General features: G+C 41.6%; 1 protein-coding gene across 3 annotated transcripts in view; it reads right to left on the bottom strand.

The window, feature by feature from the left end:
• Nucleotides 1–3,070: 3,070 nt before the first annotated feature.
• The window catches only part of AHCYL1 (adenosylhomocysteinase like 1), a 41,157-nt gene continuing 30,204 nt past the window's right edge, over nucleotides 3,071–14,023 (bottom strand). Inside the window, exons 6-17 of one of the 3 annotated variants that reach the window (XR_002515509.2) lie at nucleotides 12,291–12,385; nucleotides 11,618–11,724; nucleotides 10,676–10,792; nucleotides 10,395–10,458; nucleotides 9,542–9,630; nucleotides 9,107–9,177; nucleotides 8,656–8,750; nucleotides 8,473–8,571; nucleotides 8,003–8,247; nucleotides 7,496–7,574; nucleotides 6,251–6,371; nucleotides 3,071–5,133 (exon numbers count right to left, since the gene is read on the bottom strand). Coding sequence is in view for 2 of the 3 variants with exons in the window: in XM_003892349.3 (XP_003892398.1) it covers nucleotides 5,127–5,133; nucleotides 6,251–6,371; nucleotides 7,496–7,574; nucleotides 8,003–8,071; nucleotides 8,473–8,571; nucleotides 8,656–8,750; nucleotides 9,107–9,177; nucleotides 9,542–9,630; nucleotides 10,395–10,458; nucleotides 10,676–10,792; nucleotides 11,618–11,724; nucleotides 12,291–12,385 (1,013 nt within the window). In the remaining variant the exon portion in view is untranslated. The remainder of the gene's footprint in view (nucleotides 5,134–6,250; nucleotides 6,372–7,495; nucleotides 7,575–8,002; nucleotides 8,248–8,472; nucleotides 8,572–8,655; nucleotides 8,751–9,106; nucleotides 9,178–9,541; nucleotides 9,631–10,394; nucleotides 10,459–10,675; nucleotides 10,793–11,617; nucleotides 11,725–12,290; nucleotides 12,386–14,023) is intronic. The other 2 variants (XM_003892349.3, XM_003892350.5) reach the window with 2 other exon arrangements.

The following is a 14,023-nucleotide window of genomic DNA, read 5'->3' as shown; positions in this document are numbered from 1 at the left end:
AAGTGAATTGTTGACTTGGTAACCCATCACTTCTAATACTTTAGTGTTGATTTCCTACAAACAAGCATTCTGTATAACCACAGATCAGCCATTAACATTTGGAAATTAACAGATATTACTATCGCCGCATCCTCCAAGCTCTTTCAAGTTTTACCAGTTGTCCCTATAAAGTCCTTTATATCTTTATATAGCAAAATGAACAAGTTCAGGATAGCATTTGGTTGTTGTCTTAGTCTCCTGCAGTTCTTTAGTCATTCGTTGACTTTGATACCTTAGACGAGCCAGTCCTTTTGTAAAATGTCCTTCAATATGGATTTGTCATATAAGGGATGCTGTATTCTTCTCAGTGCAACCTATCAAGTGGCAAAGATCTAGATTTGTCCCATTACTGAGGTTCATTTCTTTCCATTGATTAAGGTGGTCTGCCAGACTTCACTACTGTGAAGCTACTCTTTTCCCCATTATTGTATTTAAGAAATACTTTACGGAAGGCTGCTTTGAAAGTATATATAGGCTGGGCACGGTGGCTCACACCTGCAATCCCAGCACTTTGGGAGGCCGAGGCGGGTGGATCACATGAGGTCAGGAGTTGAAGACCAGCCTGGCCAACATGGTGAAACCCCATCTCTACTAAAAATACAAAAATTAGCCGGGTGTGGTGGTGGGAGTCTGTAATCCCAGCCACTCGGGAGGCTGAGGCACAAGAATCACTTGAATCCGGAAGGCAGAGATTGCAGTGAGCCAAGATCACGCCATTGCATTCCACCCTGGGCGACAGAGTGAGCCTCCATCTCAAAAATAAATAAATAGAATAAAAGAAAATATGTACATATACCATTCCTCATTAAATTTCTATTTACTTATTCAGTCATTCATTTCTATTAGCAGAGTCTTAGTTTTCTATTTTGTTACAATGGGTTACAAGTCATTACTATTCTGATGCTCAGATTGTCTCAGATTTACCCCATGTAAATCCCTTAAAGCTGGCTTATGTATTCTTTTTTAAGCCCTTCCTTGCTTTCTGGCTTATCTTGTACTTTTTTTGCTCTGCCATGAAATCAATCATTTCTCCAGTGAGTCCTGGCTCCTCTCAGTGGAGAATGTAGTGCCTAGACAGATTTCAAAGGATGCCTTGGAGAGTTTTGAGTTCCAGGCACAGAACTGCCACAGGGGCAGGGCTACTGTGGAGTTCCCACTAGGGCAATGCCTAGTGGAGCTATGGAAGTAAGGTGACCTCAAGAACCCAGAACAAACTCCAGCCTGGGAGAGCTGCAGACATGAGACTCCAACCTGAGAGTTGTCACATGGGCTGCACCAAGCAAAGCTTTTGGAGCCCAAACCCCACCCCAGTGTGTCCAGAGGTAGGGCATGGAGTCAGATTATTCTGAAGCTGTAAGATTTAACATGTGACCTGTTGGATTTTAGATTCGACTGGAATCTGTTACTCCTTCTTTCTTTCCTATTTCTCCCTTTTGGAATAAGAATGTTCCCTATGCCTACCCCACCATTGTATTTTGGAAGTACCTAACTCATTTGATTTTACAGGTTCACAGATGGAGAACAATTTGTCTCAGGATGAATTGTATCTTTTTTTTTTTAAGATGGAGTTTCGCTCTGTTGCCCAGGCTGGAGTGCAGTGGTACTATCTCAGCTCACTCACTGCAAACTCTGACTCCCAGTTTCAAGTGATGCTCCTGTCTCAGCCCCTGAGTAGCTAGGATTATGGGCACCCACCACCAGGCCCGGCTAATTTTTGTATTTTTAGTAGAGACAGGGTTTGGCCATGTTGGCCAGGCTGGTCTCGAACTCCTGACCTCAGGTGATCCACCCGCTTCAGCCTCCCCAAATGCTGGGATTACAGGTGTGAGCCACTATGTCTGGCCTTGGATGAATTATATCTTGAGTCTCACCTGTATCTGATTTAAATGAGACTCTAGACTTCTGAGTTGGTGCTGGAATGTGTTAAGACTTTAAAGGGTATTGAGATGGATTGAATGTATTTTGCATATAAGGAGGACATGAATTTGGGAGGCCAGGGATGGAATGCTGTGATCTGAATGTGTCCCTCAAAATTCATCTGTTGAAGCTTAATTGCCAATGTGATAGTATCAAGACGTAGGGCCTTTAGGAGCTCTGTCCTCATGAATGGGTTGAATGACCTTAAAAAAGGACTGGAGGGAAATAGGTAGGTCCTTTTTGCCCTTCTACTTTCTGCTATATTAGGATGCATAAGAGGCACCATCTTGGAAGCAGGGAGCAGCCCTCTTCAGACACCAAATCTGCCAACGACTTGACCTTGGACTTCCCAGCCTCCAGAACTGTGAGAATATCAATTTCTGTTCTTTATAAATTACTTAGTCTCAGGATTTGGCTGGAGCAGCAGAAACTGACTAAGACAAATACTTTGTTACATCAGAAGACACTAGCCAGTAATCCCAGTACTTTGGGAGGCAGAGGCAGGAGGATCACTTGAGCCCAGGAGTTTGAGATCAGCCTGGACTTCATGATGAAACTCCATCCTTACCAAAAATACAAAAAATTAGCTGAGACTGTGGTCCCAGCTACTTGGGAGGTTGAGGTGGGAGGATCACTTGAGCCCGGGAGGCAGAAGTTGCAGTAAGCTGAGATCAAGCCACTGTACTCCAAGCTGGGTGACAGAGTGAGACCTTGTCTCAAAAAAAAAAAAAAAACAAAAAAAAAACCCAGACACTGAGACCACTTCAGAAATGGATACAGGTGTAGGAGGAGGCTGAAGCTTATGTAACTTTGGGGGCATTCTTTAGAAATTAGGTCTTAGAAGGAACTATGCAAATGAGGAGCCCTGAGGCTGAAGCAGCAAGTCTGCTTCCTGAAGGAAGTTAGGAGTGAAAGTACCCAGGCCCGGTGCTTGGCACAGAGCAGGCATAGAAAACTTCAGATATTACTGAAGAATCCTGTATCCAGCCTCTACATATTAGGCCCTTAACACATCTCTATTAAATGCTGTTGACCTATAACTTGTCACACCCTAGAAAACAGGTTCTGATGAAGTTTTGCTGTTCAACAAAGAATGACACATACAGACTGCCAATAAGGTCTTATCATTTTAATCGATTTTAATGATTATTGCTCATCTGCAAGGATTAATATTGCATTCATTAAAAATCATTCAATACAAAATGAACTTGTTCCTCCCAAGTTGCTCTCCACATGCTCCCTCTGATGCCAGACTTTTTTTTTTTTTTTTACAGTGTCCTTTGTTACATGGCTTGACAGAGACACAGCCCTTACCTATTATTCCTATGGACACGGTAATAGATATGGGATCGGGGGCAGGCCAGAGGGCAGGTGAATGTGGGTCCCTTCCCTCCAGCAGGGCTGATGTGATGGACACACTGTTGGCCAGGTTACCTCCCCTAACAGATGTGGTGTTCTGATTGGCTGGTTAAGTGCCTGAGGAAAATGGGCCTTAACTGTTAACATCTACAGCGAAGAAAGCATGGTCACACTGGCAAGGAGTGAGAAGGGACTGGGTGGGAGAAAATGGGAGAGAAAAGGGAAAAAAGTTTTGGCAAGACAATTGTCCCCTGCTAAGAAGCTGCAGGGTGAAAGCTTTCCTTTCTTCTATTTTTGTTTTTAATGTCTGTCTCTCTGATCAGTGGAAAAGTGAAAATTTCTAGTATCTAGCACTAATGTATGACCCAACTTTGAAGGATCACAAGCTAGAACAAGTTGAGGATTTAAAATCCTGGATAATTATATACTTAAAGCTCATGAGCATAAAGCTCATTTGACCATGCAGAAATGCTGGGAAGCAGGGTGCATGGCATGGGAATATATCTCCCTGATCTTTGAGAGAGCCTCTCTGGAGATTCTTTCAGAGCATGAGCCAGGATGTACTGACTACTTTCTTCCCACATCAACTGCCCTTTAAGATCTCAGTTCATAAACTTCTTGTGGTATGTAGCAATCAAAAAGTCGCATTACTTCTGTAAAACTAACATTATATAGGGTGTATAATCCCAGACAAATTATATGAAGCTAGATATTTCTTGCCCTGGCCCAATTTATCATTTCTCCTCCTGCCCACACCTACCTCCCTTTAAATATTTTAGGTTGCAGAAGCACAGCTGACCAGAAATTTGCTCTTAAAGATAAATCCTAAAGATAGAACTCAGTGCTTTATACTAAGCAATGGCTCAAGAAATTTGCCTTCAGCACAAGCTGTATGGGACAGAGCTGATAGAATTTGCTGTTATGGCTCCAGTTCACTGATGCTATAAACTATAGGCTAGAAACAGAGGGACTTAAAAGGGCTTGAGACTAGCACTTCTCTAGACTCAGCACCCTTAGCTCCAAAGGTTCGAAAGAGAAATTGGTAACAACTAACCACTCAAGTAGTTCCTCAGCATTAACACTAAAAATTCTCCTTAATTTTTCTGTGTTTTTCTTTTTTGGACAACAGAAATAAATCCTAGAGGACAAAATTAAACTCAATAGAGTCTAGTTAAAAACTAGAAAAATGAGAAAGTCTGGTGGGAGTAGAGGAAGGGCTGTACTATAAATCCAAGTGGGCCTCCTGGTCTTAACAAGCAACGCTCATTATACACATCTCTGAACCAGACATACCACCTTTACACAGGAAACAGGGCTTGGAACTTCTAAGGGAAATTAACATGCACCACCTACACCTAACCTACCTGCCGGGTAGGTACCATCCCTGCTTCTCTGAAGAAGTGAAAGAGCACTGATTTCAGCAGCTAAGAAATGGGCTCTTTTAAGGCGATTTAGACATTGCAGATTGTTCCACAGAGAAGGTACCTTAGCATTTCCTGTTAATAAGGTACCTAATTAAGACTAAAGTCCCCAGAAATGGTAAAGAAAGAATCACCTTTCTGGGATGGGAGAGTAAAATCCTTCTTTAGTGACTAGGATGAGGAACCCTGAACTTCTATTTCATCTAAAGAGCCATGAAGCAAGTTCCTGTGTGGTCTGCAGAACTTGGATAATGAGATGAAAAAACAAGAATGAAATTATAGGAAAGAAATCAAGAGGAAAGGAATAAGAAGAAAATAAAAGTTATCTTAAAAAATATTTCTTTTAGAGTGTGTGGGGTCATGTGGACTGGTCCTTGGTAATATGGTCCATTAGTATCTGTAAAGAGAGAGAGACTGGTTAACACTTATGTCTTCCATATGAGAGTTCCAAGAGAACAATCAGAAACAGAGCACCTTCTCCAGGGCCCCTCCCCAGCCTGGGTGGGATCCCTGCAGTCATTCTCCAGGGCACCATTCTCCCTTGTTCTTCCACAGGGTCTCTAGCAATGCCATTTCTGGTGTTACCACCTGTTCCCAGGAATGAGTCAGTGTTTTTTTCTTTTTCTTTTTTTTTTTTGAGACGGAGTCTCGCTTTGTCGCCCAGGCTGGAGTGCAGTGGCCGGATCTCAGCTCACTGCAAGTTCCGCCTCCCGGGTTTACGCCATTCTCCTGCCTCAGCCTCCTCTGTAGCTGGGACTACAGGCGCCCGCCACCTCGCCCTGCTAGTTTTTTGTATTTTTTAGTAGAGACGGGGTTTCACCGTGTTAGCCAGGATGGTCTCGATCTCCTGACCGTCTCGGCCTCCCAAAGTGCTGGGATTACAGGCTTGAGCCACCGCGCCCGGCCGAGTCAGTGTTTTTCAACCCTGACTAAACATTACAATAATCTGGGGAGGTTTTACAAAATAATGTTTTGTAAATTTGGTCCCATCGCAGACCATATATATCAGAATCTCTTGGGGTGAGGCCCAGGCTCCAAAATTTCAAAAAAAACCCCGAACTCCCTTACATCTACGACAATTTCTCTATCTACCTTGTTAATTGGAACAGGTTTTTTTTTTTTTTTTTTTTTTTTTTTAAGACAGACTCTCACTCCATCACCCAGGCTGGAGTGCAGTGGTGTGATCCTGGCTCACTGCAACCTCTGCCTCCCGGGTTCAAGTGATTCTTGTGCCTCAGCTACCTGAGTAACTGGGATTAGGTGCCTGCCACCATGCCTGGCTAAGAGATAGGGCTTCACCATGTTGGCCAGGGTGGTCTTGAACTCCTGACCTCGTGATCCACCCGCCTACACCTCTCAAAGTGCTGGGATTACAGGTGTGAGCCACCGTGCCTGGCCTGGAACAGATTTCTTGTACTCTGGTACAACATTTGATCTTTATGTCAGAAACAGGCTAGCCTGCTTGGTTTAATACTGGGAAAAAGAGCTTTTCACTTGCTTCTCCCCAGGTTTACCTGTAATAATTAGGTTTGAATGGCCCATTTTTGTTGAGTCCCAGATATTTTGCTTGGTCATCTGTCAGCTCTGTAAGGTGGGCATCAAATGATGGCAGGTGCAAGCTGGCAACGTATTCATCTAGGAAGAGCAAAGTGGCAGGAGAGCACACTCCTTTTCAAAATGTCTCTCAGGTTATAACTTCCCATTTTCATTTGAAGCTTTTTTAAGAAAGCAGACAAGGGATGGAATAACTCTAAAAGAATCCACAACTTGAAATATTTGCTTAATAAAAAAAAACCTCAAGGCTACCTTTCTGGGCAGGGTGCTTCTCTAAGCACATCTCAAGTGAGTTCAGAAAAGCCACTTACCAGGGTAAAAAAAGGGAGTGGGCTTTTACCTCTTTATCCTTCTGTGACAAAGCAGGGGCCTTCCCTGCAGTGGCCAACATGTCACATGCTACTCCTACCTTCCTGCAGTAACCTCCTTAACTAGATTAAATTATAGTCAAATTAGCAATCAAAGTGGACACCAGTAAGCTAGAAAGAGCCTATGTCAATAACACTTATTTAGGATAAGATCCATGGATCTTAGGATCAAATCTTAGGATCATGAATTTCCAAGGTAGTTGGCACAAAATTATTACTTTTCCAGAGATAAGCTTCCCTTTTATAATTATACACTTAAAAAAAAAAAAAAGTCTGAAGTAAGCTATAGGAGGAGAGGACAGCAAGAAGTATTTTAGCGTTAAGAAGTAAGGGATTTGGCCTAGCCAAGGAGATATGGGAGATGGGTACCACCGTGCAGAAAGGTAAAGGACTACAGATGATGTATTATGTCACTTTAACACAGCATGGGTTGCTTATAAGAGATTGGATAGTTTGCATATCCTCACAGATAATGGACAATAAAACCTGTGTTTCTTTCATTTTGGTCCAAGGCTGTATGTACTCAGCTGCACTAGGAAGTTTACTGAACTTAATAAGGCTACTTAGAGTAAGAACATCTACCCTAAACCATTTTGTTAAGCACTGTTACTCATTAGCTGGGATTCTCACACAATTCTACAATGTATGTAGTATTATTCTCATTTTACCAATCAAGAAACTGAGGATCATGGAGATTAGAACTTGTCCTGAGGTCAAACAACCAGTAAGCACAAGAACAGGAATTGGAACTCTGACTCTAAATCCAATGCCTTTCATGGCAGTCATTTTACCAAACTATGCAGCTGTCTGCATAGGATTCCACTGTTTTTCACTCACCCATTTTCTTAGGAAGCAAGTATACATCCTGCTTGTATCGTCCCTCAGGTGCATTATAGAGTTCTATCAGTGCCAAAGCCTAAGGTGGGAAAAGAAGGCCAGAAAACATAAAAATAATTGTTAGACAGGTACATAAAAATAAAACCAGGTTTAATAGCATTTGGGTAAGTACTACAGTGATCTACCATAGTGACAGCACCTAAGACTTTGCCTATACTAAAGGGCAGCACACATCCTAAGAGGATTTGTTGTTTTTGTTTAGTTCCTGACAAAAGAACAACTCAAATAAAACTAAGCTGGAACATTATATTCTCAACTAAACAGCCAATTCAACAAATACTGACTAGTGACTCTTTTCTGTACTTGAGAATACCTAAGTCTCAACAATTTATTACATAAAAAAAGAATAGGATGATGAGAACATAGTACAGTACACCCTCACTGGAACTGATCTACGCCCAGTTCCACAAATTGCAGTGCAGTGTAAGCAGGCATTTTGCCACATACCTGTGTTGTGGCTGTGATGGACAGAACAAAGGTGGGAACTGTGGAGCAGCTCAAATTGAGTAGACGACCCTGGAAAGGTAAGAGAGAGCCCTGGGATGAGCTCTGTCTCAGATTCCAATGGCATACAAGTCAAGCCAAAGCGGAAGAAGACTTTACACCCCTCTAGACTCAGCTGGAAGAGGAAGAATTACAGTTCCAGATCAGGACTCTAGGCTTTTTCCTATTTTCTGCAAATCCATCTGAGTCTGAAAGGTTAAAGAATCAGCTGTGGTTAGGAAATAGTGTTACTTAGTAATGAGATTTTTTTAAAGTGGTTTTATTTTGGGGACCAGATAATTTGTGAAATATATCTCTCTCCAAAGATAAAATTCAGGGAAACACAGGCCCAATATTTGTTCCCCCCGCCACCCCCACCATGGATCTAACTACTCTGCTTGTGCTGCTCTGCCAGAGTCCTTTTCTGTGTGTACCTCTGCCAGGAGGACAACTCGTTTGCCATCTGGCCAGATGACATGGTCCACCTGAGAACGTACTCGCTCCCACGTCAGCTCTGGAGTGCGGAGGCTGGTCTGAAAGGAAGAAAGCACAGTTGACTATCATTATTAATGAAAGGTAGTAGAGAAATGCCTAGCAACAAATGAAAGGAGCCTTACCACATCGATTTCCGTATTGGAATGGCCCATATTGCATACGATACAACTGTTTTTCATGCGATCCAAGTGCTCCCGTGTCACTACATTCTTATTTCCTAAAAGTAAAGATGGGTGGCTAAGGAAAGAGATGCTGGGCAACAAAGGTACCGGCTGGCTTTCTGGTAGAACATAGGAGACAGGAGGCTTGCTGGCATTAAAGGACATGTACACATTCTGAGAGAAGACATGCATAACCACTCCTTAGGCTACCTGGTTTTCAGATCAAGCAGTATAAAAAGTCACCAGGGAAAAATGTTTTTTACTCTGGAAAACATGTTAAGGTTCTGACAGCTTATTCTAGTTCTGAGATCTTTATACTGAACAGAGGTCTCACCTCCTTTGTATAAAAGTCACTAAGACTACTTTCAAGATTTAGCCTCTGAATAAACACCCCTCTATGCAAGTTATTTACCTGTGCAAGTTATTACGACATCAACTTGCCGGATGACTTCATTTAACTTTACCACCCTGAACCCATCCATGCTAGAAGAAAAGAAAGGAACATTATGAGTAAAGCAAGAAGGCAGTGGGAGGGAAGATGGTCATGAAATGAGACAAGATCCCCTTCTAAAGTTGGATCCAGTGCCACCTCACAGGAATGGTGAGTGATAAGCTGTGCTAAACTATATACACTGGCCTCTTCAGAGTCCCTAAGACTCCATCCAGGAAGGAAAACTGCCAAGAGGCTCTAAGAGAGCCCTAGGGTTAGAGTGAGAAGAACAGAGCAGTCCTAGCCTTCTCTTCCCCTAGGTGATTTCTGCAAAAATGATTAATATACTCAATTATGAACTCTCAGTAACATAAAGTACCTAGGGTGAATCTAATAGTATTATCAGTCTGTTCTTACCAAGCCTGCAGAGCACAGATGGGGTCGATTTCGGTAATGTAGACAATTGCTCCAAGAGCTTTGAGAGCAGCACAGCAGCCCTTGCCTACCTGCAGAAGAAAAGAACGGTCAAGTCATTAGGTTCATTACATCATGGATATTTCGGATAGGTAGGTTATTTGTGAGACAGGAATTAACCTTCATGAAACAGCCCGTCATCTGATGAGCAACTGCACAGATGCTCCAATCCCAAGCAGAACAGAAACAGATCCAGATTACGTTGTGAACCTCAGTTAGAGAGGTAATTTAGCAGACATGTCATAGGAAGGACTGGGCTTTGCACAGCAGTTTTCATTAGGGAAACAAGACTAAGCAAAAGCAACTTACTCTAAGCAACCTCTAATTTCTTATACTCTTACTTGACAAGAATCTACTCAAGGATAGCTTCGTAGCTCAGGAACTTCTGTGGGTCATTGCTGAAGACAACAAAATCTGTGACCTATTCCAGTTTGGAGATATTCAACTGTATGCCATTTCAGATTCCACCCTTAATTCTACTGCAAGTCACTTGTGGAGGCTAAAATGCTACACATTCATTTGAATTAAGTCTCATTAAAGGTTATTGTTATAATTGGGGAAAATGATACTGGTATCTATTCCACAAAACAAAATGGTAAAATCTGAAAACTCAATTCATTTTGTATGTTTCTGTTCATAAATCTGAATAAAAGACTTTTGCTATTGTTTGAGATACATTATCTAAAAAAATTTAAACCTTGTATCAGTGACTCTAGATTGACAGCATAAGCCTCCTTCACCAACTATTTCTAATAAGTACACAAAAAGAAAGAGACACTGAGACCCAGCTATTTACCTCACCATAGCCACACACCACCACTTGTTTCCCACCAAACATCACATCTGTGGTCCTCTTCAGGCTGTGGAAACAGACAAGGACTCAACTCAAATGTTAACAGCTCAAACTCAGTTCCTCTTCACAGTTAAAAGTGTGGGCCAATGCCCTTGAGAATATCAATTGGAAGCTGGCAGAGCTCAGTATGAAATGGTCCCTCTAATAAACTTTTAAAGCCAAAGGAAGACCAGGGGACAAGACCAGAGCCCCTAGAAATTTGAATATATATACATTCAACCTACCCATCCAAAATGGATTCTCGGCAGCAGTACAAGTTATCAAACTTCTGTTTGGTAACAGAATCATTGACGTTCATGGCTGGAACACAGAGCTTCCCAGCTTTGGAGAGCTGATATAGCCTAAAGGGAGAAGAGGTCACAAAAACAAACAAAACCCAAGTTAGCTGGCACAACATAATATGTGGCAAAATCTGCCTAATTCTCTTCAAGTTCCATGCTGCCCTTCCCAGTCTCATTTATTGCCCAAGGATATTAGAAAACATGATTATTTCCTTGTCATCCCTCCACACTTCTTTTCATTTTCTTCTCCCTTTACCCCTTTTTTGGAAGAAAAAAAAAGCCTTTCAGTTGAAGAAATGTACTTCTCTTCCCTTTATAGGGCGTGTTATTTCCTCTGATCAGCAGTTTTCAATAGAAATCCATGCCTACTTCTGATAAACAAAGACTATCAATGATTCTGATATGGTTCCGTGTGTGTGTGTGTGTGTGAGAGAGAGAGTAAGCATGTGCAATGTGCCCCCAAGAAACACTCTTTCAGATATCTTTTCAGTATTCCAACAAGCCAAGAATATTTTGCCCAGTTTTACTTTTTGTAGTGTTAACATGTAGTTTTACAATAGGATTGTTTTTCATATTTCAAATATAAAATGATAATACAATATTGAATACAGTTTTTCAAGATACACTTATTCCCTACCCGCCCCTCAACACTAGTTGAGAATCACTCAGTGGAGTAAATGGGAGAGAAAAATGTATGAACTAGAACCTGAAATAACTTCCTTCTAGGATCAACTTGATTTTTCAAAAGTAAAAACTCGGAAGTTTTATCTAATGAAGATATTCCCATTTAGTTATAAGTCTGAAACACAGTCCTAAAGCCTAAGAGAGACCAGAAGAGTTTGCTGAGGCAAGGACACAAGGGGCAGCTACTCCAGAATCTGTTACCTGTGAACACCAGTCACGCTCTCTTCCACAATGCCTCGGATCTTCTTAAACACGTTTGGATACTTCTTATAAACCCAGTGGGTTAAGTCTCCCCCATCATCCAGGATCTATAGAACAGCCAGAAGACTTCTATGGGCATTCAGGCTGCTAGGGCTGGGGGGAACTTTGAACCCACTTTCTGTACTAGTAAGAGAGCCCTGTATGTTTTGGAAGAGCACTCCTCAGAGCTCCTTAGAGCAGGCTTAGATAGTGGAAATACAGTCAAATTTGTTGGTGTAAAATGGTTAAAAGGATTCCTAGGTTTGTTTTAGGCTACAGTGATGAGTATTAAGCTAATCACAGACTCATTTTTAGTCTAGAGTCTTGAAATATATAGGCCCTTTGAATATAAAAGGAGAACTGGGGCAGAAGGAAAGAAAGCAGAATCCTACTCCAAAGAAGCACCACTATTTCGTTCTGGTGTGTCTGAGCCATGTGTTCAGCTAGTCTTACCCTTCCCCCACCTTTCCATTCAGTACTCAGACCCATTCTGAATAGGTATCAAGCTAAACACTTTAGCAACAAAGTCAGTGCATAAGACCAAACATCCAAAACATATTTAGGGAACCATGCTTTGAGGGAAAAAAAGGAAATAAATCTATTGTCAAAGTGTAGGATGTATATGCATTATTACCATGTTGGCCTGCCACCCATCCATGTTCACACAGCGGTCAATACACCACCAGAAGTCATCTTCTGACTCGCCCTTCCAAGCGAACACTGCAACTCCTGTAGAGACAGAAATGAATCAGCTGCCCGCCTCCTTTGAGGAATGTCCTGTACCAAATCACTTTCTGAGATCCATGTGAAGAGAAAAAGGCAAAAGAAACAATTTCAGAAAGGAAAATATTTAGAGCCAAAAGTCAAAGAATCACTTTTGCTTCAGAAATTAATTATGTTAAGAAATTAAGGAATTTTTGTTTTAAAAGTATTTTGGAACCTTAAAGTGTTCCTTTCTTTGGGCTAATTTTATACTGAGAAGGAGATAAAAAGAAGTGGGAATTAATATAAAGCTGTTAACTGGAGCATTATTGATATTAGTAAACATCTTGAAACAATCTAAATGTTCACCATTAGGAAAATAGTGAAGTAAAATCACATAGCCATATGAATGAGTATTACAAATGATGCTGTCAAACTTTTCAGTGACATGGAAAACTACGTCTGAAAATATTATATTTAGGTTATAAAACTGTATACATATTAGAATTTATTTCATCCATGTAAAGTAGAAAAAAGGAAAAGGAAAAAAATTCATCAAATACTCTATGTAGTGGGATTGTAGGTTTTTTGGGAACTTCCTAAATTTTTTGCAGTAAACACTTACCAGAAAAGAATAAACAAAAAACCCCAAAAGTATTATAAAGTTACTTTCTGAGGTTCTTAGAAAGATGAGAGGTCTGGCTGGGTGCAGTGTCTCACGCCTGTAATCCCAGCACTTTGGGAGGCCAAGGCAGGCAGATCAAACATCCAGGCTGGTCAGGAGTTCGAGACTAGCCTGGCCAACATGGTGAAACCCCATCTCTACTACAAATACAAAAATTAGCTGGGTGTGGTGGCATGCATCTGCAATCCCAGCTACTCAGGAGGCTGAGGCACGAAAATCACTTGAATCCAGGAGGCAGGGGTTGCAGTTAGCCGAGACTGCACCATTGCACTCCAGCCTGGGCAACAGAGTAAGGCTCCATCTTGAGAAAGAGAAAGAGAAGGGAAGAGAGAAAGATGAGAGGTCCTCAAAGAAACTTCATGGTGATTTTCTTCTGAACATTTGAATAATAAAAATTATTATTATTATTGTTATTAATTTTTGAGATGGAGTTTCACTCTGTCGCCCAGGCTGCAGTGCAGTGGCATGATCTCGGATCACTGCAGTCTCTGCCTCCCGGGTTCAAGTGATTCTCCTACCTCAGCCTCCGGAGTAGCTGAAATTACAGGCGCACACCACCACTCCCGGCTAACTTTTGTATTTTTAGTAGAGGTGGGGTTTTACCATGTTGGCCAGGCAGGTCTTGAACTCCTGGCCTCAAGTGATCTGCCCGCCTCGGCCTCCCAAAGTGCTGGGATTACAGGCATGGGCCACCAGGCCTGGCCTGAATAATAAAAAATTATTTTGTTTAATTAAACTCATGAATAGCTCATATATTTTCAATGCCATACTGAATACCAAATTATTTAATGCACTATCAATATAAAAGGCACTTCCTACTTGTGCTCTCTCACAAAACTGATAGCACGTATATAGTTTAACATTCTTCCTCGTTCAACTAACACCAGAACTGTGCATGTCCCCATGCCATTAGATTATTTTCTTTTTTTTTTTTTTTTTTTGAGACGGAGTCTTGCTCTGTGCCCCAGGCTGGAGTGCAG

Source organism: Papio anubis, chromosome 1 (assembly GCF_008728515.1).
Source record: "Papio anubis isolate 15944 chromosome 1, Panubis1.0, whole genome shotgun sequence".
NCBI classification, from domain to species: domain Eukaryota; kingdom Metazoa; phylum Chordata; class Mammalia; order Primates; family Cercopithecidae; genus Papio; species Papio anubis.
This window is presented reverse-complemented; position numbering and strand designations above follow the sequence as displayed.